Source organism: Pseudophryne corroboree, chromosome 3 (assembly GCF_028390025.1).
Source record: "Pseudophryne corroboree isolate aPseCor3 chromosome 3, aPseCor3.hap2, whole genome shotgun sequence".
Taxonomy (NCBI): Eukaryota; Metazoa; Chordata; class Amphibia; order Anura; family Myobatrachidae; genus Pseudophryne; species Pseudophryne corroboree.
Genome location: NC_086446.1, coordinates 615,690,893 through 615,716,132, shown reverse-complemented (window position 1 = coordinate 615,716,132; position 25,240 = coordinate 615,690,893). Strand labels below are relative to the sequence as shown.

Here is a 25,240-nt window from a genome sequence, read left to right as displayed (position 1 = left end):
TTTTCCATATGGATAGAGCGGAATTGCGGACACGTCCTCAGTTCCTGCCAAAAGTGGTTTCATCCTTTCATATAAACCAACCTATTGTGGTGCCTGTGGCTGCACGGGACTTAGAGGATTCCGAGTCCCTTGATGTGGTCAGGGCTTTGAAAATGTATGTAGCCAGGACGGCTATAGTCCCAAAAACAGAAGCACTGTTTGTTCTGTATGCAGCCAACAAGCTTGGCGGCCCTGCTTCAAAGCAGACTCTTGCTCGCTGGATCTGTAACACGATTCAGCAAGCGCATTCTATGGCTGGTTTGCCGTTACCAAAATCTGTCAAGGCCCATTCCACTAGGAAAATGGGCTCTTCTTGGGCGGCTGCCCGAGGGGTCTCGGCACTACAGCTGTGTCGAGCTGCTACTTGGTCGGGTACAAACACCTTTGCAAAATTCTATAAGTTTAATACCATGGCTGAGGAGGACCTCATGTTTGCTCAATCGGTGCTGCAGAGTCATCCGCACTCTCCCGCCCGTTTGGGAGCTTTGGTATAATCCCCATGGTCCTTACGGAGTCCCCAGCATCCTCTAGAACGTTAGAGAAAATAAGATTTTACTTTCCGGTAAATCTATTTCTCGTAGTCCGTAGAGGATGCTGGGCGCCCGTCCCAAGTGCGGACTTCTTCTGCAATACTTGTATATAGTTATTGCTTCAATAAGGGTTACGTTATTGTTGCATCGGGCGTGAACTGATGCTATGTTATTGTCATACTGTTTACTGGATTGTTATCACAAGTTATACGGTGTGATTGGTGTGGCTGGTATGAATCTTGCCCTTGGATTAACAAAAATCCTTTCCTCGTACTGTCCATCTCCTCTGGGCACAGTTCTCTAACTGAGGTCTGAAGGAGGGGCAGAGAGGGAGGAGACAGTGCACACCAGGAACTAAATTCTTTCTTAAAGTGCCCATGTCTCCTGCGGAGCCCGTCTATCCCCATAGTCCTTATGGAGTCCCCAGCATCCTCTACGGACTACGAGAAATAGATTTACCGGTATGTAAAATCTTATTTTATATGAGGTCCTGGGAAACTCATGCAGGATTTTATGGTTTTAAAGGCGTTGATATACCGCATTTGTTGTGTCTATAATCCCTACCTTTATGCTTTTTATCCGCAGTGGCACTTAATAAAGCATGAAGCGTATAAGGTCAGTCTGGCATCTTCATTATTGTTTGCGGGTCTCCTGATTGGGAACATTTTGTTTGGACCTCTGTCTGATAAACTAGGAAGGAGGAAAGTATATTTAACAGGTAGGTGGATGTGTTCTGCTATTGGAATTTATAGTATTGGTAATTTAATCTCTGTTTTGGTAAACGCATGCTCATTGTCCAAATATTGCTAGATAAATTTAATATTGTAACAGAGAGGAAGAGTGTTCATCTAAATATCAGTGTCTCAGAATGTATATAACACCCCCCCATCCCAAATCTCAAAATTAGAGACAATTACTCCGGATACCGTATTTGTAGATGGCCAATGTCCGATTTCTTTCCAGAGTATTTAAGAACCACTTAAACATAACATTGAAATGTTTGAGAATTGATTACTTTGTTAACAGTTATTTATATAGTGCTCACATAGGGGGCAATTCAGTAGTTTTGCGTGCCCAATCTCCCTTCTAAAGTGATGGAAGATTGCATTGCGCAATTCAATTGTTTTTTTATTTCTTCACGCTGATCGCGCCTAGACAGGCCGGGTTTAGCCATTTTACAAGCAAAGTGCTGTGTGTAATGCGAAAAGTACAGTTTTGGCACCCAAACAGGTCACTTTTCACTCATTTCTGCTTCCCAGCACAGGTGGCTGCAAGCAGAAATGTCAGCACCGGCAGCCAATCGCACCCGAACAGAGCAACAATTGAAATGATCTGTCAGGCGCTATCTGGTGGTCGCCGACACGAACAACAATAAAATTTCCCCCATTTTCTCCATATTGTCTACACGGATTTTTTTCAGGCACTCACATCAGACCCCTGCCCCAGTGAAGCTTACAGTCTATGTACTATATCTCGTTTACAAAACACAGGCACAAACACATACGTACACACTATTCTCAGACGCCAGTGAATCCACCTGTATATTTTTGGAGTGTGACTACTGGACTACCTGAAGTAAACCCATGCAAGTATGGGGACACATGCAAACTCCACACAGATGTCCATGATCAAGAATTGAACTCATGACCTCAGTGCTGTGAGACAGTAATGCTAACCACTACGCCAATGTGCTGCATTGGAAATATTAATAGTGTTCAGTATTAACAAGTCCCTGGTTCATTACAGACAGCTGAAGATCTATAATACGTTCCTTTCAGTGTAATTCGGATCGAATCCATTTCTTTTTTCCACTCCTTCGGATGTCACCGGGTGCTTGGTTGATGATGTGATGAACATAAAATATAGAAACATATAAAAAATGTGTAGAACAGTCTCTAAACTCAGAAATTAGTATCCATAAAATTCTTCTTGATTTAGATATCAAAAAGAGTGATATTCCATGTGATAGAAGCGTACGAGACACACACTTAAAGGGATAGTGATGTGCAAAACATGTTTCTTTAGATCAGTGACGTAAAGTGCTGTCGCCGATCGTATACTTTTAAATGGACGTACCCCACTCACTGTGATTGTGGAACGAAGAAAGCATATAAAGGTATCTTTAGCATCTAAAAGGATTCCATGGTTGGAAGGGCGTACCTCACTCACAGTAGTAAGGATGGCGCAAAGCACATAAGGTATCTTTAATTATGATCGTCTCAGCAGGCAGTCTCAAGGAGTATATTGCAGATTCTATTCGTGAACCACCTTGTACTCAACTCCAAAATGCCGATATCATGGGCGTGGCTTCCAGACTTGACCACCTTCCTTGGAAGGTCTCCCCTTGAGTGACTGCGCCCCAGCCACGGAGACTTGCATCCGTGGTTAGAAGGATCCAGTCCTGAATCCCGAACCGGCGGCCCTCCAGAAGGTGAGGTAATTGTAGCCACCAGAGGAAGAAAGAGAGGGTGGTCCACAGTGTCAAAAGCAGCAGGGAGGTCAAGAAGAATAAGCAGAGAGCTACATTGAGGTCATTGCACACTTTTGTGAGGGCAGTTTCAGTGGAGTGAAGAGAATGGAAACCAGACTGGAATGGGTCAAGCAGTGAGTGCTCAAGGAGTTTTGAGGCAAAAGGGAGGAGAGAGATGGGTCGATAGTTGGAGAGGGTGTTTGGATCAAGTGTAGGTTTTTAAGAATAGGGGAGACGAGTGCATGCTTGAAGGCAGAGGGGATAGTGCCTGATGAGAGGGAGAGATTGAGAAGTTGGGCAAGATGGGGAAACAGGCAGAAGGAGAGAGGTAACGGAGGAGGTGGGAAGGGATAGGGGCAGGTGGGGAGGTGATGGTGATGGTGGGGAGGAACTGATGAGGGCTATGACTTCCTCACGAGATACATGGGAGAAAGATGTCAGCGTTAATGAGAGGGAAGGGGAGTGTTTGCAAGGGATGGGTGGTGGCTGGTTGCTGGTCTGGTGAGATGTGATGTCCTGAAGTATGAGGGGGTATTCAATTGTTTGAAAAGTCAGTTGGGTGTCTGTTTTTTCCTATCTAATAGACCGGAAAAAAAAGACACCTAACCGACTTTTCAAACATTTGAATTCCCCCCATGGACTCAATCTTGGATGTAAAATAAGTGGCAAAGTCAAGAGCAGACAATGAGGAAGGAAGAGGAGGTGGTAGTGGGCAGAGGAGGGAGTTGACCAAGGCAAAGAGGTGCCGGGGGTTTGGAAGACTGGGTAGAGATGAGAATTTTGAAGTATGATTGTTTAGCGAGGGAAAGGGTAGCACCGAAGGATGAGAGAATGAATTTGAAATGGATGAAGTCTGCCTTAGAGCGTGATTTCCTCCACTGTCGCTCGCATTACGCGAGCATTTTTGAAGATTTCTGGTGCATTTGGTGTGCCAGGGTTGAGGTGCTGATCTGCGAGGGTTAATAGTGGTTGGTGGAGCGACAGAGTCAAGAGCAGAAGTAAGAGATGTATTGTATAGGGATTTGGCTTGTTCAGGGCATGTGAGAGAGAGAAGAGGAGAGAGAAGTGAGTCAAACAGGGAGGATAGGGATGAGGTGTCAATAGCCTCAATGTTACTCTTAGTGATGGTAGCCTTAGGAGGGAGAGATGGGGAAGCAGTGATAGATAAGTTGAAAGAGAGCAGGTGGTGGTCAGAGAGGGGAAAAGGGGAATTGGAAAAATCAAATATCGCAGTGGTGAGTGAAGACCAGATCAAGTGAGCTCCCATTCACATGGGAGGGTGAGGTGGTCCACTGGGAGAGACCAAGTGAAGAGGTGAGGTTAAGGAGTTTAGAGGCAGGTGATTTTGTGGGGTTATCGATAGGGATGTTGAAATCACCTAGGATAATGAAGTGACTGTCAGGAGAGAGGAAGTGAGGTAGCCAGGAAGAAAAAGTTGTCAAGGAATTTGGAGGAAATGCCAGGTGGACGGTAAATGACAGCAACTCGAAGATTAGTAGGTTGGTAGAGGCATATTGCATGGACCTCACATGTAGAGAATGTAAGGGATGGTTCTGGAGGTATAAGTTGGTATGTGTAGGTAGAGGGTAAAAGGATCCCAACACCACCACCATGGCGACCCCCGGGTCGGGGTGTGTGTGAGAATATGAGGCCCCCAGCAGAGAGAGCAGCATGAGAAGTGGTGTCATAGGGAGTAATCCAGGTTTCTGTAATGGCCAGGAGGTGCAGGCAATTGGAAATTAAAAGGTCATGAGTGGGGGCCAGTTTGTTGCAAACAGATCTGGCGTTCCAGAGGGCACAAGATAGGGGGTAGGAGTTTGTGGGAGAGATGTGAATGAGATTATCAGGGTTGCTGGAGTGTTGAGGTAAGATTAATTTGGAGGGAAGGTATATAGAAGGTGTAATGATGGTGCTGGGTCCTTGGCTAGGAAGGGAGACTGCAGGAGAGAGGCATGGAGGGAGTGTAGAATGATAGTGGTGAGGTGATAGGCAGAGGAGGGAGAGAGCAGGGTTGAGTAGTGTGGTAGAGAGCCAGTGAGGGGGCAGAAGTAGATTGCAATGGGGAAACAGAAGAGGAGGGTAAGGGAGGCAGAGGGTAGGATGGGAGACAGAGGAGAGGAGAGAGGATGAGATGTAGGAGACTGGTAGAGAAGAATAGAGGTGGTACCAGGGGACAGAATAAAGGATTAGGAAAACAAGGATTAATGGGGGATGTTGCCAACCTGACCATAGTGTGGATGGGGTAAATAGTGGTAGTAAAATGAGAATAGGAGAAGGAGTGATGGCTTAATGAGAGAGCAGTGGAACTGCAGAAATAAAGACGATTTGCAAGTATTTAAAATGTGGATAATGTCTACAGGTTAACAGTAAGGCAAATGTTTTGCTGATGTAAGGTGGGAAATTACACAGTGTTAGCAACAGCAAGTCGGTGTTCCTTCATTAACTACACTGCTCAAAAAAATAAAGGGAACACTAAAATAACACATCCTAGATCTGAATGAATGAAATATTCTTATTAAATACTTTGTTCTTTACATAGTTGAATGTGCTGACAACAAAATCACACAAAAATTATCAATGGAAATCAAATTTATTAACCCATGGAGGTCTGGATTTGGAGTCACACTCAAAATTAAAGTGGAAAAACACACTACAGGCTGATCCAACTTTGATGTAATGTCCTTAAGACAAGTCAAAATGAGGCTCAGTAGTGTGTGTGGCCTCCACGTGCCTGTATGACCTCCCTACAACCCACACAAGTGCTGTGGCAAGAAGGTTTGCTGTGTCTGTCAGCGTAGTGTCCAGAGCATGGAGTCGCTACCAGGAGACAGGCCAGTACATCAGGAGACGTGGAGGAGGCCGTAGGAGGGCAACAACCCAGCAGCAGGACCGCTACCTCCGCCTTTGTGCAAGGAGGAACAGGAGGAGCACTGTCAGAGCCCTGCAAAATGACCTCCAGCAAGCCACAAATGTGCATGTGTCTACTCAAACGATCAGAAACAGACTCCATGAGGGTGGTATGAGGGCCCGACGTCCACAGGTGGGGGTTGTGCTTACAGCCTAACACCGTGCAGGACGTTTGGCATTTGCCAGAGAACACCAAGATTGGGAAATTTGTCACTGGCGCCCTGTGCTCTTCACAGATGAAAGCAGGTCTGGAGACGCCAAGGAGAACGTTCTGCTGCCTGCAACATCCTCCAGCATGACCGGTTTGGCAGTGGGTCAGTAATGGTGTAGGGTGGCATTTCTTTGGGGGGGCCGCACAGCCCTCCATGTGCTCGCCAGAGGTAGCCTGACTGCCATTAGGTACCGAGATGAGATCCTCAGACCCCTTGTGAGACCATATGCTGGTGCGGTTGGCCGTGGGTTCCTCCTAATGCAAGACAATGCTAGACCTCATGTGGCTGGAGTGTGTCAGCAGTTCCTACAAGACGAAGGCATTGATGCTATGGACTGGCCCGCCCGTTCCCCAGACCTGAATCCATTTGAGCACATCTGGGACATCATGTCTCGCTCCATCCACCACATTGCACCACAGACTGTCCAGGAGTTGGCGGATGCTTTAGTCCAGGTCTGGGAGGGGATCCCTCAGGAGACCATCCGCCATCTCATCAGGAGCATGCCCAGGCGTTGTAGGGAGGTCATACAGGCACGTGGAGGCCACACACACTACTGAGCCTCATTTTGACTTGTTTTAAGGACATTACATAAAAGTTGGATCAGCCTGTAGTGTGTTTTTCCACTTTAATTTTGAGTGTGACTCCAAATCCAGACCTCCATGGGTTAATAAATTTGATTTCCATTGATAATTTTTGTGTGATTTTGTTGTCAGCACATTCAACTATGTAAAGAACAAAGTATTTAATAAGAATATTTCATTCATTCAGATCTAGGATGTGTTATTTTAGTGTTCCCTTTATTTTTTTGAGCAGTGTATGTTTCTTGGTGCAAAATTAGTTTTTCTGGTATTTCCGATTAAAAATTGCATTACAGGCGTGTTTTTTTTTTTGCAGAAAGTGATTGTATAGTGTCCTGAGTCAGTGAGGATTGGAGAATATTAGAAGTGAACATACATTTGTAGTTGGGACCAGGGGTGTATTAAGGGGTCCAAGCACCCCTGGCAAAGTAAGGGACTGGCGCCCGTTCCCCATACCCCCTCCTATTTGAAATGGGGAAGGCGCGTATGCCAAATAAAGGGCATCGCCACACAATAGTACCCCCAATTAAAATTACACCACACAGTAGTATCCCTTACTCACAATACACCACACAGTAATGCTGAGGCCGGAATACCTATTACAGACATCCCGGCCATAAGTATGCCGGGGACTCCTAGGATTAGGCCGCGGGGGCAGGGGTTATTGGGTAGGTGTAGGTTTATGCACCATTGGGGAAGTTAGAGTCGGGTGGAGGGGGTTTGTTAGGGTTAGGTTGCGGGGAGGGTAGGGTTACACACCACCAGGGAGGGTTAGACTGCAGGGGGTTTAGGCTATGGAGAGAGGGGTTCGATTTATGCACCACCAGGGAGGGATAGTGCCGCCACCTGATGCCCTTCTCTGTAAACATGGGGACCAGCACATTAATGCAAAAAAAGTGATTAAATCACAATAAAAATCATTAAAAGACATACATTAATCCTTGATGGTGGCATAACAGTAAATGTCATAAACGGTACCGTGCAGTCCATGGGCAAATAACACTGGCTGCCGCTACTGTTGCTGTAGTTGTTGCCGGGCGTCACTACAGGTGAGGAACTGCACAGGGAAGGGAGGACTGGTTCTACCTCTAAAATGTGAGACTACTCCCTGGCCACGGGTGGCACCACCAGGTAGCGCCCCCCCTCGCTTTGCGCCCCTGGCGAGTGCCATCCTGGCCAATGGGTAGATACGCCCCTGGTTGGGATGCAGTCCAAGTAGTGTTGGCTTTTGAAGGATTTTTCACATTTGTTTGTTGATTTATTTTAGTTTCCGTCCAGTCTAAGTCCAGTATAAGTCACAGACGACATCCTTAGAAACATTCATCCTTTGATAACATTCATCCCAGTCTGATTCAGCCAAGGGTTATTCAGCTAGACTACACATTAATATCAAGACCAACAAAGTATTGGGGATTAATCCCTGATCCCATGTGTTATCTCAGCTGCGGCGGCTTTTTCTCGGGGATTGTGCTTCGTGTGTCTAAGGCATTTGAAGCATAGTACCTGATAAGCATCAGCATTGGGAGAAAAGGACGCCGGCATCAGGGCTAATAGGACAGCCCCTGATAGAGAATGAGTGTCCCTCATCCAAAATGCTTTGGACCAGAAGTATTTTGGATATGGGATTTTTCCGTATTTTGGAATAATTGCATACCATAATGAGATATCATGGCGATAGGAGTAAAGTCTAAGCACACCTTATATACCCAGCCTGAAGGTAATTTTAGCCAATATTTGTAATAACTTTGTGCATTAAACAAAGTGTGTGTACATTCACACAATTTATGTTTCATATACACCTTATACACACAACCTGAAGGTAATTTAATACAATATTTTTAATAACTTTGTGTAGTAACCAAAGTTTGTGTACATTGAGCCATCAGAAAACAAAGGTTTCACTATTTCACTCTCAAAAAATTCTGTATTACGGAATATTCCGTATTTCGGAATACTTGGATATGGGATACTCAACCTGTAATCCTATTAGAAGCAGTAAAGTACCACTTCCAATAGGATATCCCCCATAGTTGGGAATCAGATGTTGGTACAGATTGTATGTGTGATGAGACATGGCTCTTAGCCTTGGTGAGTCCACAGGTGTACACTGCTTCTATCAGATTTCACCTAATCCAGTTATTTCTTTTGCATAGAAACTGTTTAACTCCTGAGCACTTGTAAAAATGTGTAGGTTTTGACACTATTAACTAAGTGCCAAAAGGTGTTACCTGCAATTTCCTGGACATGTGTCCCCATGTCTACTCTCACACAGGCAGTATGCCTGCTTAGTGTTTTGGCTGAAGATATTTTTATTTGGTACACTTATCAATATTTTCTTAACCTATATATGTTGGCCATGGTCTGCATAGCACAGACATGGATGGCTACCTTGGGTCCTGAGTTTGTGGCATGGGTTTCCTGGTAAATATTTCCGTGTCTCATGAGAAATATTTGTATATTACTTGAAATGCCGTACATGGTCTAGGTGGCTAAAGTCTCAGTATGCCAAGATGCCTGCTGAACGGTCCACTTCCTCTTCCCTATAGCTACCTTGTTGGGTACAATGTTGTGACTGCACGCGACCCATTAACGGCTATATTCCTGAGCTATCTTGTATCTATCTACTAATCTGCTGTGTTTTTCCATTACTGTAGTTGCTTGATGCCTTTTGGCGTGCTTTCTGTTTCTTATGCCGATTTTAGTCCTCTCTCTCTCTCTCTCTCTCTCTCTCTCTCTCTCTCTCTCTCTCTCTCTCTATATATATATATATATATATATATATAAAATATCAGCATAAGAAAATTAAAGCACTCCAAAAGGCATCAAATAAATGCAAAACACACACACACACACACACACACACACACACACACACACACACACACACACACACACACATTTTCCTTATCTGAATATTTTCCTGTTAATGCATTGTATGTATATACAACACCTTCACATCATTTATTATTATCTTTTATATATAAGGTGCTACAAGTGTTCTACAATGCCGCACAGGTGGATGTGATTGAAAAGGGTGTAGTATGGCTGACTGGCGGTCTCCTGACCGCCGGTCAGCTTACCGACGCCGGGATCCCGGCAGCATACCGACGCCGGGATCCCGGCGGGGAGGGGCTAGTACAGCAAGCCCCTTGCGGGCTCGCCACGCTGCGGGCTCGGTGGCGACCTACGGTCGCCACGGGTTCTATTCCCACTCTATGGGTGTCGTGGACACCCACGAGTGGAAATAGTCCCTGTTGGTCGGCATGCCGACCATCGGGATACTGAGCCGGCGGGATGGTGGAGGAGGTCATGTGACTGTCGGTCAGCAGACCGCCGGTCACATGAATACCACCCATTGAAAACAACAATCCACAGAAGTACAGCATCTGTTGTTTATCCCTTTAGAAATTATGTGGGATTTGTCTTTACAGCAGCAGTCCATATGTAAATGACAAGTAATGTAAATAGACGTCTATTTATTTAAATTAATACATTTATTTATTTAAATAATTGATTTAATGTTAACTATCATGTTCTGTCACCTGGAGGTCCATCTACAAGCAGTCAGTCCGAGGCGTCTAGATGGTCCTGCTGATAGTCCCCATTATCATCACCATGTACCTGCCCTTTAGCACCCACAGAAGTTGCGCCTCCTGATTGGCATATCCGCATCACCCTTACTGCTCCTGTCCTATGCTTGGCTGTCCCATCCTCCACTGCACAGGTGTAAGGAGTTGTAAGATGTAGATACACAAAAATCTCGATATGGAAATGTGCATGTATTGTTTTTTGTGTGCAGTACAGAAACATGTATTAATGAAGAAAGCCGAGTACTGCCAGCTATCAATGTCCAATCATGTGTATTATCTTAGTAATGCTGAGCTTTCGTTTATGTTAGTGGGTCAGAAATAGGACTGTAACCAGGGTTTGTGTGAGTGGTGCAACCTCCCCGGGAGCAAGGCTGAGGCGGGCAAACAAACTGTACCCTGATGATACCTTTTTCTGCCGTGTGGGGTGCCTGGAGAAGCACCTTGCTACATAGATAGGGCATGTCCTTAGACTAGTGACGTGTGGTGAGGTGAGGCAGAGCCTTTACTGTCTTTCTAACGTATAAGCCAGAGTTTTGACTATATAAAGTATATGAAAAATACAAAGTATATATTCAAAATATCTCCTGTGCATTATTCTAATTATTTTTATAGTCAAAACTCTGTAGTAAAGTCTATGATAGGTGAGGCACTGCCTCACCTACCTATCTTCTCCGCACATCTCTGATCAAAACTCACTAAATTTCCAGCAGTATACACAGCTGCACCTGTGTATAATGCCCACATGTATATACTGCTGCACCTGTGTATAATGCCCACATGTTTATACTGCTGCACCTGTGTATAATGCCCACAGGAGTCCTTTGGCTCAGATATTGTGTGTAAATCTGGCTCTGGTTCTAGCCAGTGCCTCCTGAGACATTTACCTCATTGCACGTCCCTGCATTAGACATTGCTACAGCACAGCCCGGGAGTGCTTATTTTTTTCACTGATTTTCCACCAGACTGGTTGTACAAATGTGTCCCTGCCAAACTGTTAATTTACTGTTTAATAGTCCACTACATATTGTAAGCGGTTTTGTAGGGACTTTAGGGCAGTTAAAGAAGAGGTACCAAGTGACATACACGAGACTGGGAGAGGATTATAATTATTCAGAAGGTTTTGGTCTATCCTTGTAAAAATATCAAAGTACATATGATTAAAGCAGCACGTAACTGGTACATGGAGTGTAGTTACTTAGTTATTAATACATATATCAACTATTTATAGGGATCATGTAATTTGCCTTTGTACTTAGTGTTAACCTTTTTTATTATTAAATGCCTTAACAAGGATCAAATGTTCCTTTCCCAGGTCTATTATTTGATGTCATTTTCGGTTACCTAACAGCTTTGGCTCCAAGCTATGAAGTTTTTGCTCTTTCACGCCTATTTGTTGGTATAATGAATGGCGGTATGGCGCTTGTGTCTTTCGTATTAACACAAGAATATGTTGGAAAATCATACTGGGCATTGACAGGTAGGCTTGATCATAATAATATATGGTATTATATAATGACTTTGTTAATTAATCAGTCAGCATGTTACTCATTATTTGTAAGGAACTAATTTTATTAATACTTTGTAACAAAATGTTAGATTTCATAGTACCTTTGTCTCTGCTTGTAAATGAAACCATTACTTTTTTAGACTGGAGAGAAAATAATAGCTATACAGATGTGTCCTCCCACATCTAGCCTTAGTATGCCATGCAGCTTAAGATACCTGGCACAAGTGAGCTGCTAGGCCCTGTGCAACTCTGCTAACGTTTGGTGTCTTATTTTGCCATAAATGCATCTTAGTCACAACACAATGTGACTAGGACGCCCTGGGAGACTGTGCTGGTTTATTTGATATGAGACACTTGAATATTGTGTGTGACTGAGTCTGTATACAGACCACAACTGAACTTGTATTGGAAAAAAGCTGTGGCTGCTACTTTGTAGCACTTCGTAAACAGATTCAGAGACTAAGTTGCACACAAATATGCAAGTGCCATACTGTATTTCAAATTAATCAGCACAGTCTTCTGGTGCGTCCTAGCTGCATCATGTTGCAACTAAGACGCACTTTTGTAAAAAGAGATTCCTGACACCAGTGACGTTGAAAAAGGGGTGGAAGTAATTATCTGGGCCAGGGCTTGCTAGGGCTGGGACTGCTCCCCCCTCCCCCCATTCCCCAGAGTATACTAACCTTTGTCCGGGAAGCAGGTGTCCCTCCACCACGGCTGAAGCCATCTTCCCAGGTACAGTTTCGGGAAGATGGCACAGCGCACATTGAGAGCAAAGACTCTGAAGAGTCTTTGTTTTTTAGTGCACATGCGTCATCTTCCCAAATATCACTGGTAAGATGGTGCCGGCCGAAATGGGGGACCTACTTCCCGGAGCAAGCAAGGCAGGAAGGGATACGGTCATTAGGTCGATAGCATTTAGGTCGACAGTCATTAGGTCAACCAGTATTGGTCGACATGGTCAGTAGGTCGACGTGGAAAAAGGTCGCCGTGAGTTTTTCACATTGTTTTTCATTTTTTTAACTTTTTCATACTTTACGATCCACGTGGACTGCAATTGGGAACGGTAACCTTGCCCGTTCGCTCGCCATGCGAGGGGACACGGTGCACTAATTGGGGTTCCCCATCACTTTGTGAAGAAAATGACACCAAAAACAGTAAAAAAAAAAACATGTTGACCTAGTACATGTCGACCTACTGCATGTCGAGCAATAGTGGTCGACCTGATGACCCATGCCATGCTCTACTGTCTTAGCCTCTACCACCTCTGATGGGAGGCTATTCCACCTGTCCACTACCTTTTCTGTGAAGTAATGTTTCCTCAAATTTCCCCTGGACCTACCTCCCTCCAGTTTCAGTGCATGTCCTTGTGTTATAATACTTCTCTTCATTTGAAGAATGTTTCCCTCCTGGACTTTGTAAAAACCCTTGGTATTTTTGAAAGTTTCTGTAATTTTTTTTAGTCTTTCCAGGTACGTATTTGGATGTAGACCATGCACCATTTTAGTTACCCTTCTTTGTACAGTCTCTAATGTATTAATATCCTTCTGAAGCTGTGGCCTCCAGAATTGAACATCGGATTCTAGATGAGGCCGTACCAATGACCTATACAGTGACATTATTATTTCTCTATCGTCCTAGTGGATGCTGGGGTTCCTGAAAGGACCATGGGGATAGCGGCTCCGCAGGAGACAGGGCACAAAAAGTAAAGCTTTAGGATCAGGTGGTGTGCACTGGCTCCTCCCCCTATGACCCTCCTCCAAGCCCCAGTTAGATTTTTGTGCCCGGCCGAGAAGGGTGCAATCTAGGTGGCTCTCCTAAAGAGCTGCTTAGAAAAGTTTAGCTTAGGTTTTTTATTTTACAGTGAGTCCTGCTGGCAACAGGATCACTGCAACGAGGGACTTAGGGGAGAAGAAGTGAACTCACCTGCGTGCAGGATGGATTGGCTTCTTGGCTACTGGACATTAGCTCCAGAGGGACGATCACAGGTACAGCCTGGATGGTCACCGGAGCCTCGCCGCCGGCCCCCTTGCAGATGCTGAAACGAGAAGAGGTCCAGAATCGGCGGCAGAAGACTCCTCAGTCTTCTTAAGGTAGCGCACAGCACTGCAGCTGTGCGCCATTTTCCTCTCAGCACACTTCACACGGCAGTCACTGAGGGTGCAGGGCGCTGGGAGGGGGGCGCCCTGGGAGGCAAATGAAAACCTTTTTTGGCTAAAAATACCTCACATATAGCCTCCGGGGGCTATATGGAGATATTTAACCCCTGCCAGAATCCGTTAAGAGCGGGAGACGAGGCCGCCGAAAAAGGGGCGGGGCCTATCTCCTCAGCACACAGCGCCATTTTCCCTCACAGAAAGGCTGGAGGGAAGGCTCCCAGGCTCTCCCCTGCACTGCACTACAGAAACAGGGTTAAAACAGAGAGGGGGGGCACTAATTTGGCGTTAAAAATATATAAAAAAGATGCTATAAGGGAAAACACTTATATAAGGTTGTCCCTATATAATTATAGCGTTTTTGGTGTGTGCTGGCAAACTCTCCCTCTGTCTCTCCAAAGGGCTAGTAGGTCCTGTCCTCTATCAGAGCATTCCCTGTGTGTGTGCTGTGTGTCGGTACGTGTATGTCGACATGTATGAGGACGATGTTGGTGAGGAGGCGGAGCAATTGCCTGTAATGGTGATGTCACTCTCTAGGGAGTCGACACCGGAATGGATGGCTTATTTAGGGAATTACGTGATAATGTCAACACGCGCCAAGGTCGGTTGACGACATGAGACGGCCGACAAACAATTAGTACCGGTCCAGACGTCTCAAAAACACCGTCAGGGGTTTTAAAACGCCCGTTTACTTTAGTCGGTCGACACAGACACAGACAGGGACACTGAATCCAGTGTCGACGGTGAATAAACAAACATATTCCTTATTAGGGCCACACGTTAAGGGCAATGAAGGAGGTGTTACATATTTCTGATACTACAAGTACCACAAAAGAGGGTATTATGTGGGATGTGAAAAAACTACCGTAGTTTTTCCTGAATCAGATAAATTAAATGAAGTGTGTGATGATGCGTGGGTTCCCCCCGATAGAAAATATGGGCGGTATACCCTTTCCCGCCAGAAGTTAGGGCGCGTTGGGAAACACCCCTTAGGGTGGATAAGGCGCTCACACGCTTATCAGAACAAGTGGCGGTACCGTTTATAGATAGGGCCGTCCTCAAGGAGCCAGCTGACAGGAGGCTGGAAAAATATCATAAAAAGTATATACACACATACTGGTGTTATACTGCGACCAGCGATCGCCTCAGCCTGGATGGGCAGAGCTGGGGTGGCTTGGTCGGATTCCCTGACTAAAAATATTGATACCCTTGACAGGGACAGTATTTTATTGACTATAGAGCATTTAAAGGATGTATTTCTATATATGCGAGATGCACAGAGGGATATTTGCACTCTGGCATCAAGAGTAAGTGCGATGTCCATATCTGCCAGAAGATGTTTATGGACACGACAGTGGTCAGGTGATGCAGATTCCAAACGGCACAAAGGTGTATTGCCGTATAAAGGAAGAGGATTATTTGGGGTCGGTCCATCGGACCTGGTGGCCAGGGCAACTGCTGGAAAATCCACCGTTTTTACCCTAAGTCACATCTCTGCAGAAAAAGACACCGTCTTTTCAGCTTCAGTCCTTTCGTCCCTATAAGAGTCATATCTGCCCAGGGATAGAGGAAAGGGAAGAAGACTGCAGCAGGCAGCCCATTCCCAGGAACAGAAGCGTTCCACCGCTTCTGACAAGCTCTCAGCATGACGCTGAGACCGTACAGGACCCCTGGATCCTACAAGTAGTATCCCAGGGGTACAGTTTGGAATGTCGAGACGTTTCCCCTGCGCAGGCTCCTGAAGTCTGCTTTACCAAGGTCTCCCTCCGACAAGGAGGCAGTATGGGAAAAAATTCACGAGCTGTATTCCCAGCAGGTGATAATTAAATTACCCCTCCTACAACAAGAAAAGGGGTATTATTCCACACTATATTGTGGTACTGAAGCCAGAAGGCTAGGTGAGACCTATTCTAAATCTAAAAAAATTTGAACACTTACAAAGGTTCAAATCAAGATGGAGTCACTCAGAGCAGTGATAACGAACCGGGAAGAAGGGGACTATCTGGTGTCCCGAGACATCAGGGATGCTTACCTCCATGTCCCAAATTTGCCCTTATCATAAGGTTACCTCAGGTTCGTGGTACAGAACTGTCACTATCAGTTTCTGACGCTGCCGTTTGGATTGTCTACGGCACCCCGGGTCTTTACCAAGGTAATGGCCGAAATGAGGGTTCTTCGTCGAAGAAAAGGCGTCTTAATTATCCCTTACTTGGACGATCTCCTGATAAGGGCAAAGTCCAGGAAACAGTTGGAGGTCGGAGTAGCACTATCTCGGATACTGTTACAACAGCAGGGGTGGATTCTAAATATTCCAAAATCGCAGCTGATCCCGACAACAAGTCTCCTGTGCTTAGGGATGATTCTGGACACAGTCCAGAAAAAGGTGTTTCTCCCGGAAGAGAAAGCCAGGGAGTTATCCGAGCTAGTCAGGAACCTCCTAAAATCAGTGCATCATTGCACAAGGGCCATGGTAAAAAAATGGTGACTTCCTTCGAAGCAATTCCAGTCGGCAGATTTCATGCAAGAACTTTTCAGTGGGATCTGCTGGACAAATGGTCCGGATCGCATCTTCAGATGCATCAGCGGATAACCCTATATCCAAGGACAAGGGTGTCTCTCCTGTGGTGGTTACAGAGTGCTCATCTTCTAGAGGGCCGCAGATTCGGCATTCAGTTTTGGATGTTGGTGACCACGGAGGCCAGCCCGAGAGGCTGGGGAGCAGTCACACAAGGAAAAAATTTCCAGGGAGTGTGATCAAGTCTGGAGATTTTTCTCCACATAAATATAGCTAAGGGTAAATTTATAATGCTCTAAGCTTAGCAAGACCTCTGCTTCAAGGTCAGCCGGTATTGATCCAGTGGGATAAAACATCACGGCAGTCGCCCACGTAAATAGACAGGGCGGCACAAGAAGCAGGAGGGCAGTGGCAAAAACTGCAAGGACTTTTCGCTGGGCGGAAAATCATGTGATAGCACTGTCGGCAGTGTTTCATTCCGGGAATGGAAACTGGGAAGCAGACTTCCTCAGTAGGCACGACCTCCACCCGGCAGAGTGGGAACTTCATGGGGAAGTTTTCCACATAATTGTAAACCGTTGGGAATTACCAAAGGTGGACATGATGGCGTCCCGTCTGAACAAAAAACGGGACAGGTATTGCGCCAGGTTAAGAGACCCTCAGGCAATAGCTGTGGACGTTCTGGTAACACCGTGGGTGTACCAGTCGGTGTATGTGTTCCATCCTCTGCTTTTCATACCTAAGGTACTGAGAATTATAAGACGTAGAGGAGTAAGAACTATACTCATGGCTCCGGATTGGCCAAGAAGGACTTGGTACCCGGAACTTCAAGAGATGCTCACAGAGGACTTATGGCCTCTGCCGCTAAGAAGGGACTTGTTTCAGCAAGTACCATGTCTGTTCCAAGACTTACCGCAGCTGCGTTTGACGGCATGGCGGTGGAACGCCGGATCCTAAGGGAAAAGGCATTCAGGAAGAGGTCATTCCTACCCTGGTCAAAGCCAGAAAGGAGGTGACCGCACAACATTATCACCACATGTGGCGAAAATATGTTGCGTGGTGTGAGGCCAGGAAGGCCCCACGAAGAAATTTCAACTCGGTCGATTCCTGCATTTCTTGCAAACAGGAGTGTCTATGGGCCTCAAATTGGGGTCCATTAAGGTTCAAATTTCGGCCCTGTCGATTTTTCTTCCAGAAAAAATTGGCTTCAGTTCCTGAAGTCCAGAAGTTTGTCAAGGGAGTATTGCATATACAACCCCCTTTTGTGCCTCCAGTGGCACTGTGGGATCTCAACGTAGTTCTGGGATTCCTCAAAACACATTGGTTTAAAACCAGTCAAATCTGTGGATTTGAAGCATCTCACATGAAAAGTGAACATGCTCTTGGACCTGGCCTGGACCAGGCGAGTGTCAAATTGGTGGTTTTTTTCTCAAAAAAGCCCATATCTGTTTGTCCATTCGGACAGGGCAGAGCTGCGGACTCGTCCCCAGTTCTCTCCCTAAGGTGGTGTCAGTGTTTCACCTGAACCAGCTTATTGTGGTGTCTTGCGCCTACTAGGGACTTGGAGGACTCCAAGTTGCTAGATGTGGTCAGGGCCCTGAAAATATAGGTTCCAGGACGGCTGGAGTCAGGAAAACTGACTTGCTGTTATCCTGTATGCACCCAACAAACCGGGTGCTCTTGCTTTTAAGCAGACTTTTGCTAGTTGGATGTGTAATACAATTCAGCTTGCACATTCTGTGGCAGGCCTGCCACAGCCAAAATATGTAAATGCCCATTCCACAAGGAAGGTGGGCTCATCTTGGGCGGCTGCCCGAGGGGTCTCGGCTTTACAACTTGCCGAGCGGCTATTTAGTCAGGGGCAAACACGTTTGTAAAATCCTACAAATTTGATACCCTGGCTAAGGAGGACCTGGAGTTCTCTCATTCGGTGCTGCAGAGTCATCCGCACTCTCCCGCCCGTTTGGGAGCTTTGGTATAATCCCCATGGTCCTTTCAGGAACCCCAGCATCCACTAGGACGATAGAGAAAATAAGAATTTACTTACCGATAATTCTATTTCTCGGAGTCCGTAGTGGATGCTGGGCGCCCATCCCAAGTGCGGATTATCTGCATTACTTGTACATAGTTACAAAAATCGGGTTATTATTGTTGTGAGCCATCTTTTCAGAGGCTCCGCTGTTATCATACTGTTAACTGGGTTCAGATCACAGGTTGTACAGTGTGATTGGTGTGGCTGGTATGAGTCTTACCCGGGATTCATAAATCCTTCCTTATTGTGTACGCTCGTCCGGGCACAGTACCTAACTGAGGCTTGGAGGAGGGTCATAGGGGGAGGAGCCAGTGCACACCACCTGATCCTAAAGCTTTACTTTTTGTGCCCTGTCTCCTGCGGAGCCGCTATCCCCATGGTCCTTTCAGGAACCCCAGCATCCACTACGGACTCCGAGAAATAGAATTATCGGTAAGTAAATTCTTATTTTATTTCTGCTGCTTCCTATGCAAACAAGCATCTGACTAGCCTTCCTCATTCCTTTGTTACATTGCTTACCTGCCTTTAAGTCACCTAAAATAGTGACTCCTCAGTAGTTTCCAGTATAGTGCCATTAATACTATATTAAGCCTTTGGATTTTTGAGACCCAAGTGCACGATTTAGCATTTTTTGGCATTAAACTGTAATTGCCACGATATTGACCATTTCTCTAGTCTACCTAGATCCTCAATCATTTGTTTTATCCCTCCTGGTGTGTGTACCCTGTTGCATACCTTTGTGTCATCTGCAAAAATGTTTAATTCTCTTTAATGCCATTTGCAATATCACCAATAAAGATACTAAAAAGCACTGGTCCAATTACAGATTTCTTGGGTATTCCACTGGTAACATTTCCTTCCTGTGAATGCACTCCATTCTGCAACCAAGATCTTATCCATTCAATCATCTTTGTTTCCAATCCTATGCTTTCAAGTTTATTTAGCAGTCTGCGATGTGGGACAGTGTCAAAAGCCATACTAAAGTCCTAGATAAGCTATATCTACAGCTCAACCTTTATCTATTACTTTAGTCACACAGTCAAAAAAGTCATTAAGGTTTTTTTGACATGATCCCCACCAAGTGAATCCATGCTGTTTTGGATCCTGTAAATTGCTGTATTTAAGATAATCTACAACTCTTTCTTTTAAGAGTGTTTCCATCAATTTCCCTACTACTGATGTAAGACTCACTGGTCACCAGTCCTCTGGAATAACTCCTGTAGCTAGTGACTGGTTGAGTAATTCTGATAACGGTGCTCAGCACCCCTTTAAGCTCTTTTAGTATCCTTGGATGTATCCCATCTGGTCCCATTGATCCACTTTCAGCTTTGAGAGTTCTGTTAGAACCTTCTTCTCTGTAAATATACTTTTTAAATTTTTCTGAATATTCCTGCAACTTAACTGTGGCCCCTTCTCCTCTCTTTCAGTAGTAAATACTGAGCAGAAATAATAATTAAGATGATCCACCATTACAATGACTCCCTCAACAAGACTCCCAGTCTCTGTCATTAGTCCTATTATTCCGCCTTTTTGTTTTTCTCCTTTCGCTTATATACCTAAAAAAAAAGTATTGCCTACTTTACCCACTGACTGGGCCATTTTCTCCTGAGCTTGTGCCTATGCACATCTGATTACCTTCTTTGTCTCCTGTCTAACATGATATATCACTTTGCCTTCATTATTTTGTGTCTGCTTATACTGTATTTCCTAAAAGCCATCTTTTTTGCTTTTGCAATACTTGCTACTTCTTTCACATACCACACTGGCTTCCTTTTCCTAAGCCTTTTGATACAAAGGTCTGTTGCCTTAAGTATTGCACTTTTTAATTTTTTTCCACCTTTCCTGCACTCTTTCCAAGTTCCTCCACTCTGCCAAAGAATCACTTACACATTTTCTCATCCCCACAAAATCAGCCTTCCTAAAATCTAACACCTTTGTTTTTGTATGGTATGAGTCAGTCTCTGTCTTTACCATACTGCTTGATCTCTGTATTCCATGTTTTATACCCACTTTTACGTCAGATATTCTGTGTCCCTTTTGTAAGTATTAAGTCTAATATTGCATCTTTCTGAGTGGGCTCCCTTACCAATTGCTGGAAACATGCTCCCTGCAAGGAATTCATTATGTCTCTACTTCTAGTGGAACTAGCAACATACACCTCCCAGTTTACATTAGGAAGATTAAAGTCTCCCATGATTATTACCTATCCTTTTAATGCCATTTTAGTGATGTCGTGCAATAGATTCTTGTCTAGTTCCTCTTCCTGACCCGTGGCCTGTATATCAGCCCACTAAAAGATTCGACTTCTCCCCTGTTTCTATGGTCACCCAAAGGACTCAGGTTTTTATCTGCAATACTTTGTATTAAGGCAGTATTTATGCTTTTTTTTTTTTTTACATACATTGCTACCCCTCCTCCAATTCTTTCCATTATGTCCTTCCTAAATAAAGTATATCCTGGTATAGCTATGTCCCAGTCATGATTTTCATTGCACAATGACTCTGTTATAGCCACAATATCTCATCATCCCTTTTCATTATTGCAATTACTTCTGGGATTTTAGTACTTTTCCCTGATGTGGCTCTCCCTGACGCTAGCAACAGTCTCACTGGACATGGAGCACCGAGAGGGGCTATTTGGCGTGACTCCAGCAATGATGTATGAGAACACATCTGTACTTCGCATCATCCTCTAAAAGATAAAATAATGAGATTGTATGAGGTATATCCTGAAAGGCAGACTTAGCCAAGGAAAAGAAAATGAATAGAGATGTCCTCATTTCTTCAACTTTCTGCCTTATGTATAGCTTCCTAACATAGCAAATAAGTGAGGGTCCATCCCTTGAGACAGCTCCATTATCAGAAGCTAGGAGCTGCACCACACCATTTATAACCCCATGCTGATTCAGTTGGCCAGGTCAGACTGTGTAAATAAATTTAACAGAAGATTGCACAGTGGCCCTGGGCCATTGTCTAAATTGCCGCATTCACTCCCTCATTCTGTCATTGCAGCTTAGACAAAGTATAAGAATGGATCCCCATCTAATTGTAAGAGCAGAACATGGAGAATGGACAACCCCCTTTTATAAATGTGTTGGTCTCTTTAAACACTTGCCTGGCATCAGATGCGACCACACCAGCAAGTGCTTTATCTGACTTTGTCGCAGAGGATGCGACCAGTCAGACAGCGTATGAAGAGAAACTTCCTGCTGCTGCAGATCACAGAGGGACCAGAAGGTCTCTCTGCCTCCCTGCACCCTCCCCCAGTGTTTGCTGTGCTGCCGATCACTGCTGATCGGTCAGCATGGCAGGATCTCCTACCCAGCATCTGCAGACAATAGTAGCCACTGGGAAGGTGTAAATTACCCACCCAAGCCACCCCCCCCCTCCCCCCTGCTTACTCGGAATGACCACCATTGTTCCCTATATACTCCATGCTGTCAGCCTTTATTAGGACTAGCCACGGATCCTGTTTGTGAGAACATTTCCACCCAAGACCGGATAGTTTTGTTTGGTGGTGCAGGTCTCTGGAAATTGTCATGGAACCCAGTTACGGTTGCCAGGGAAGGCCCGCCATTCCATCCTTTCCCATATCTTCGGAAATAATGTTCCACACACCATGCATACCGGCTGTCACTCACGGTCTACTGTAACACATAAGATACATAAGATTGCATACAAGTTTCAGTTCCGTTTTGTTAAACGCCCTGTTCTATGGCATTCTTTTGTGTCTTGTCATTAAGATCTCATGCTTTGTTAATGTGAAATGTTTTGCATGTATAGTACTGCATACATTTTGTTTGCCTTATAAATAAAAGATAATAATAATACTTGTTGTATACTCTGTGGATTGCCATAACACTTCAAACAGAGCTTTGCTGGCAATCTGTGCATATCTTGTAGTATTCCTGGTACTTGCAATACAGAATCAGGTGACTGAAACAGCCCCTTCATTTTTATACAGAGCACAAGTTAACACAACGCTGAAGTAATACTACTACTGATTGACGTGTTCTATGTTGTAATCTCCTGCTGTATGTTCCATCAGGCATGTGCCAGGAACTAGTATTGTTGTTTTATAATTTGAGGGTTATAACTAAATAAAATAAGATTTCTTTTTACGTGAATCCAAAAATGACACTTTTAAGCCTAGTCAAATGTCTAAATAATATATTTATTTTTTTCATGTAGAATGACAGGATCTCTTTTTTTGCTGTAAAATTTTTATTGAAGTTTTTCCAATAACAAAGGGGAAAAATATGCAACGAGTAAAAAGATACATAGTACGTTTAACATGTCAAATCCAAGATACATACTGTAAATGGTAAATCAACATTAGTGGTATCATGAGAGTGCAGTCATCAAGTCTGTCGTCCATACGTATAATAGCATATTTAGGACAGGTAATGCAATATGAATATGAAGGTAAATCATATCCAAGTTAACATTGCATCCACAATTATAATTAACAACAACACACAAAGTAACAGTAAATAAACATCGAATTAGCATGGGGGTAGACACAGGACAGGACACAAAAGGAGTACACAAAATAAGGGGGTGGGGTTTCTACCAGTTACAGCCATGATTTTGGACCTTACTGTAGATAATATTTCTATGAAATGAGGGATCGATGTTAATCCAGATACTCCAATGTAGTCATATATCAAACTATTAAGAGTCCGGTCAAAGGAGCCAACATTTTTAAGTATCACTGTGAAGGGTTGGGACATAGTTGGGCGGTCTTTGATCATAATATACATCTGGAGTGGGACCATACATATATATAGGAATAAGTATCACATCAACAATTGAATAGTGGGAAGTGCCAATCTAAAAACAATTGCTTACACACACACACACACACACACACACACACACACACACACACACACACACACACACACACATATATAGAAGTGATCGGTCAGCCTTCTGTAGGAAGATTCGGGGTAGAATTTGAGACAATAAATTACAAGAAATAGCAGATTGTAGATTCTCATCCAGGTTAGATATGTAGTTGCTCCATTTTTGCATACATTTGCTCAGCTGGTTATGTGGACTGTGTGCGAGAGAGCGTTTATCAAAGTATATCAGTTGTAGAAGTCTGGACTTGCGTTCAAGTATAGTGGGAGAAGCTTTCTTAATCCAATATGTTAGAATAAGCTTTTTAGCCAAGGTGAGGGAGATTGTGAGGAAAGGAACGATTGTAGCCTTTTGAGGGTGTATCACCCAGCTTTTAAAGTTAATACAGAGACAAGCTAAGGGATCTATGTTCAGGTGGAGACCAAAGGTAAAGTTGAGAAACGAAACAACTTTACGCCAAAATTTCAATGTCTTGTGACAGGACCAAAATCAATGAAAGAATTTAGCATTACACATGTTCCATTTAGAACACACTGCCAACGCCGTGAAATTAAAGTGTTTTCTCTGTGCAGGCGCTATATATAACCTATGCATCGTTTTGAAGTGAACTTCTTGAAGGTAAGAAGATTAAAGAATTGTCATCGTGTATGCGTAATGGTGAAATAAAGAGCCCATATCAGTGATATCAGGGATGTCAGCTTGCCAGGAAGAAACTAGGCCGGAAAGGGGAAGAGAATCTTAGGGAGACGTAAAGGGAGTATAGGGTTCTGTATTTAATTGCGCAAATGTTTAATGAGTTAATAATGGATACGAGAGGATCAGTGCAGGAGGGGTTGGTACAAGAAGAAGGAAGTGAATTGACTTAATGGCGAAGTTGTACATAGAGGTAAAAGTGACCATTAGGCTGTATTTGTCGCAGAGGTCAGAGTATGTAAAGATTTTGCCTCCCAGGTCAAATATTTTGTAGATAAAGTCAGCCCATTTGCATGCCATGACTTGAAGATTGGGTTATAAAGAGATGGGAGAAAGTTGGGATTTCCCCCATAGGAATGAATGGTGTGTCTCCGTGAAGCCTCCTTTATTACTTGTTTATAAGAAGCCAACATTTGTAGGTGTCTTTGAAGAGAATGTGGTTTTGTATATGATGGGGTATAAGACCTCGAGGAGAGTGAAGCAGGGCAGCCGGGGAGAAGGGTGCAAAAGTGCTTTTGTCAAGCTCAAAGTTAGTGTATATAGATTTTTCTTGTAGCCAATTGAAAATATATATGAAGTGAGCCGTTAACGAGTACAAGGATATGTCAGGTATATTTAGACCTCCTTTCTGCCGAGATCTGCTCAATTTAGACAGGGACATCCTAGGCCTTTTACCCCCCTCCCAAAGGAAAGAAGTCATGCACTTATTAAGATCTAGCACATCTGATTTAAGGAGGGAACAAGGAAGCATTTGGAGAAAGTAGTAAATATTCTGAAAAAACACTTTTTGTCACGGCCGCCCTCCCTAAAAGTGATAAAGGCAACTTGGTCCAGTTGTCCATTTGAAGTTTAATTTTAGAAACAAGAGGTGAGAAATTAGTTTTATACAGAGAAGCAGGGTTGCTTGTAATGTTAACACCTAAGTATTTAATATGAGAGGGTTGTAAAATAAATTGTGATAGTATAGGGAGTGAAACAAGTATAGAGGTGGGAATGTGGGTAATAGGCAGAATTTTGGATTTGTTTATATTAATTTTATACCCTGAGATAGGTCCTTAATAGTTTATAATGGTCGTCTCTGGGTCGGATATAAACAGAATCATGTCATCCGTGAAGAGAGCCAATTTTAGTTTTATATCAGAAATC

General features: G+C 44.2%; 1 protein-coding gene across 3 annotated transcripts in view; it reads left to right on the top strand.

Moving 5' to 3' along the window:
• The window catches only part of LOC135056445 (solute carrier family 22 member 15-like), a 469,036-nt gene that overhangs the window by 132,869 nt on the left and 310,927 nt on the right, over window positions 1–25,240 (top strand). For all 3 annotated transcript variants that reach the window (XM_063961635.1, XM_063961634.1, XM_063961636.1), the window contains exons 3-4: window positions 1,155–1,287; window positions 11,639–11,803. In XM_063961635.1, coding sequence (XP_063817705.1) covers window positions 1,155–1,287; window positions 11,639–11,803 — 298 coding nt within the window. The remainder of the gene's footprint in view (window positions 1–1,154; window positions 1,288–11,638; window positions 11,804–25,240) is intronic.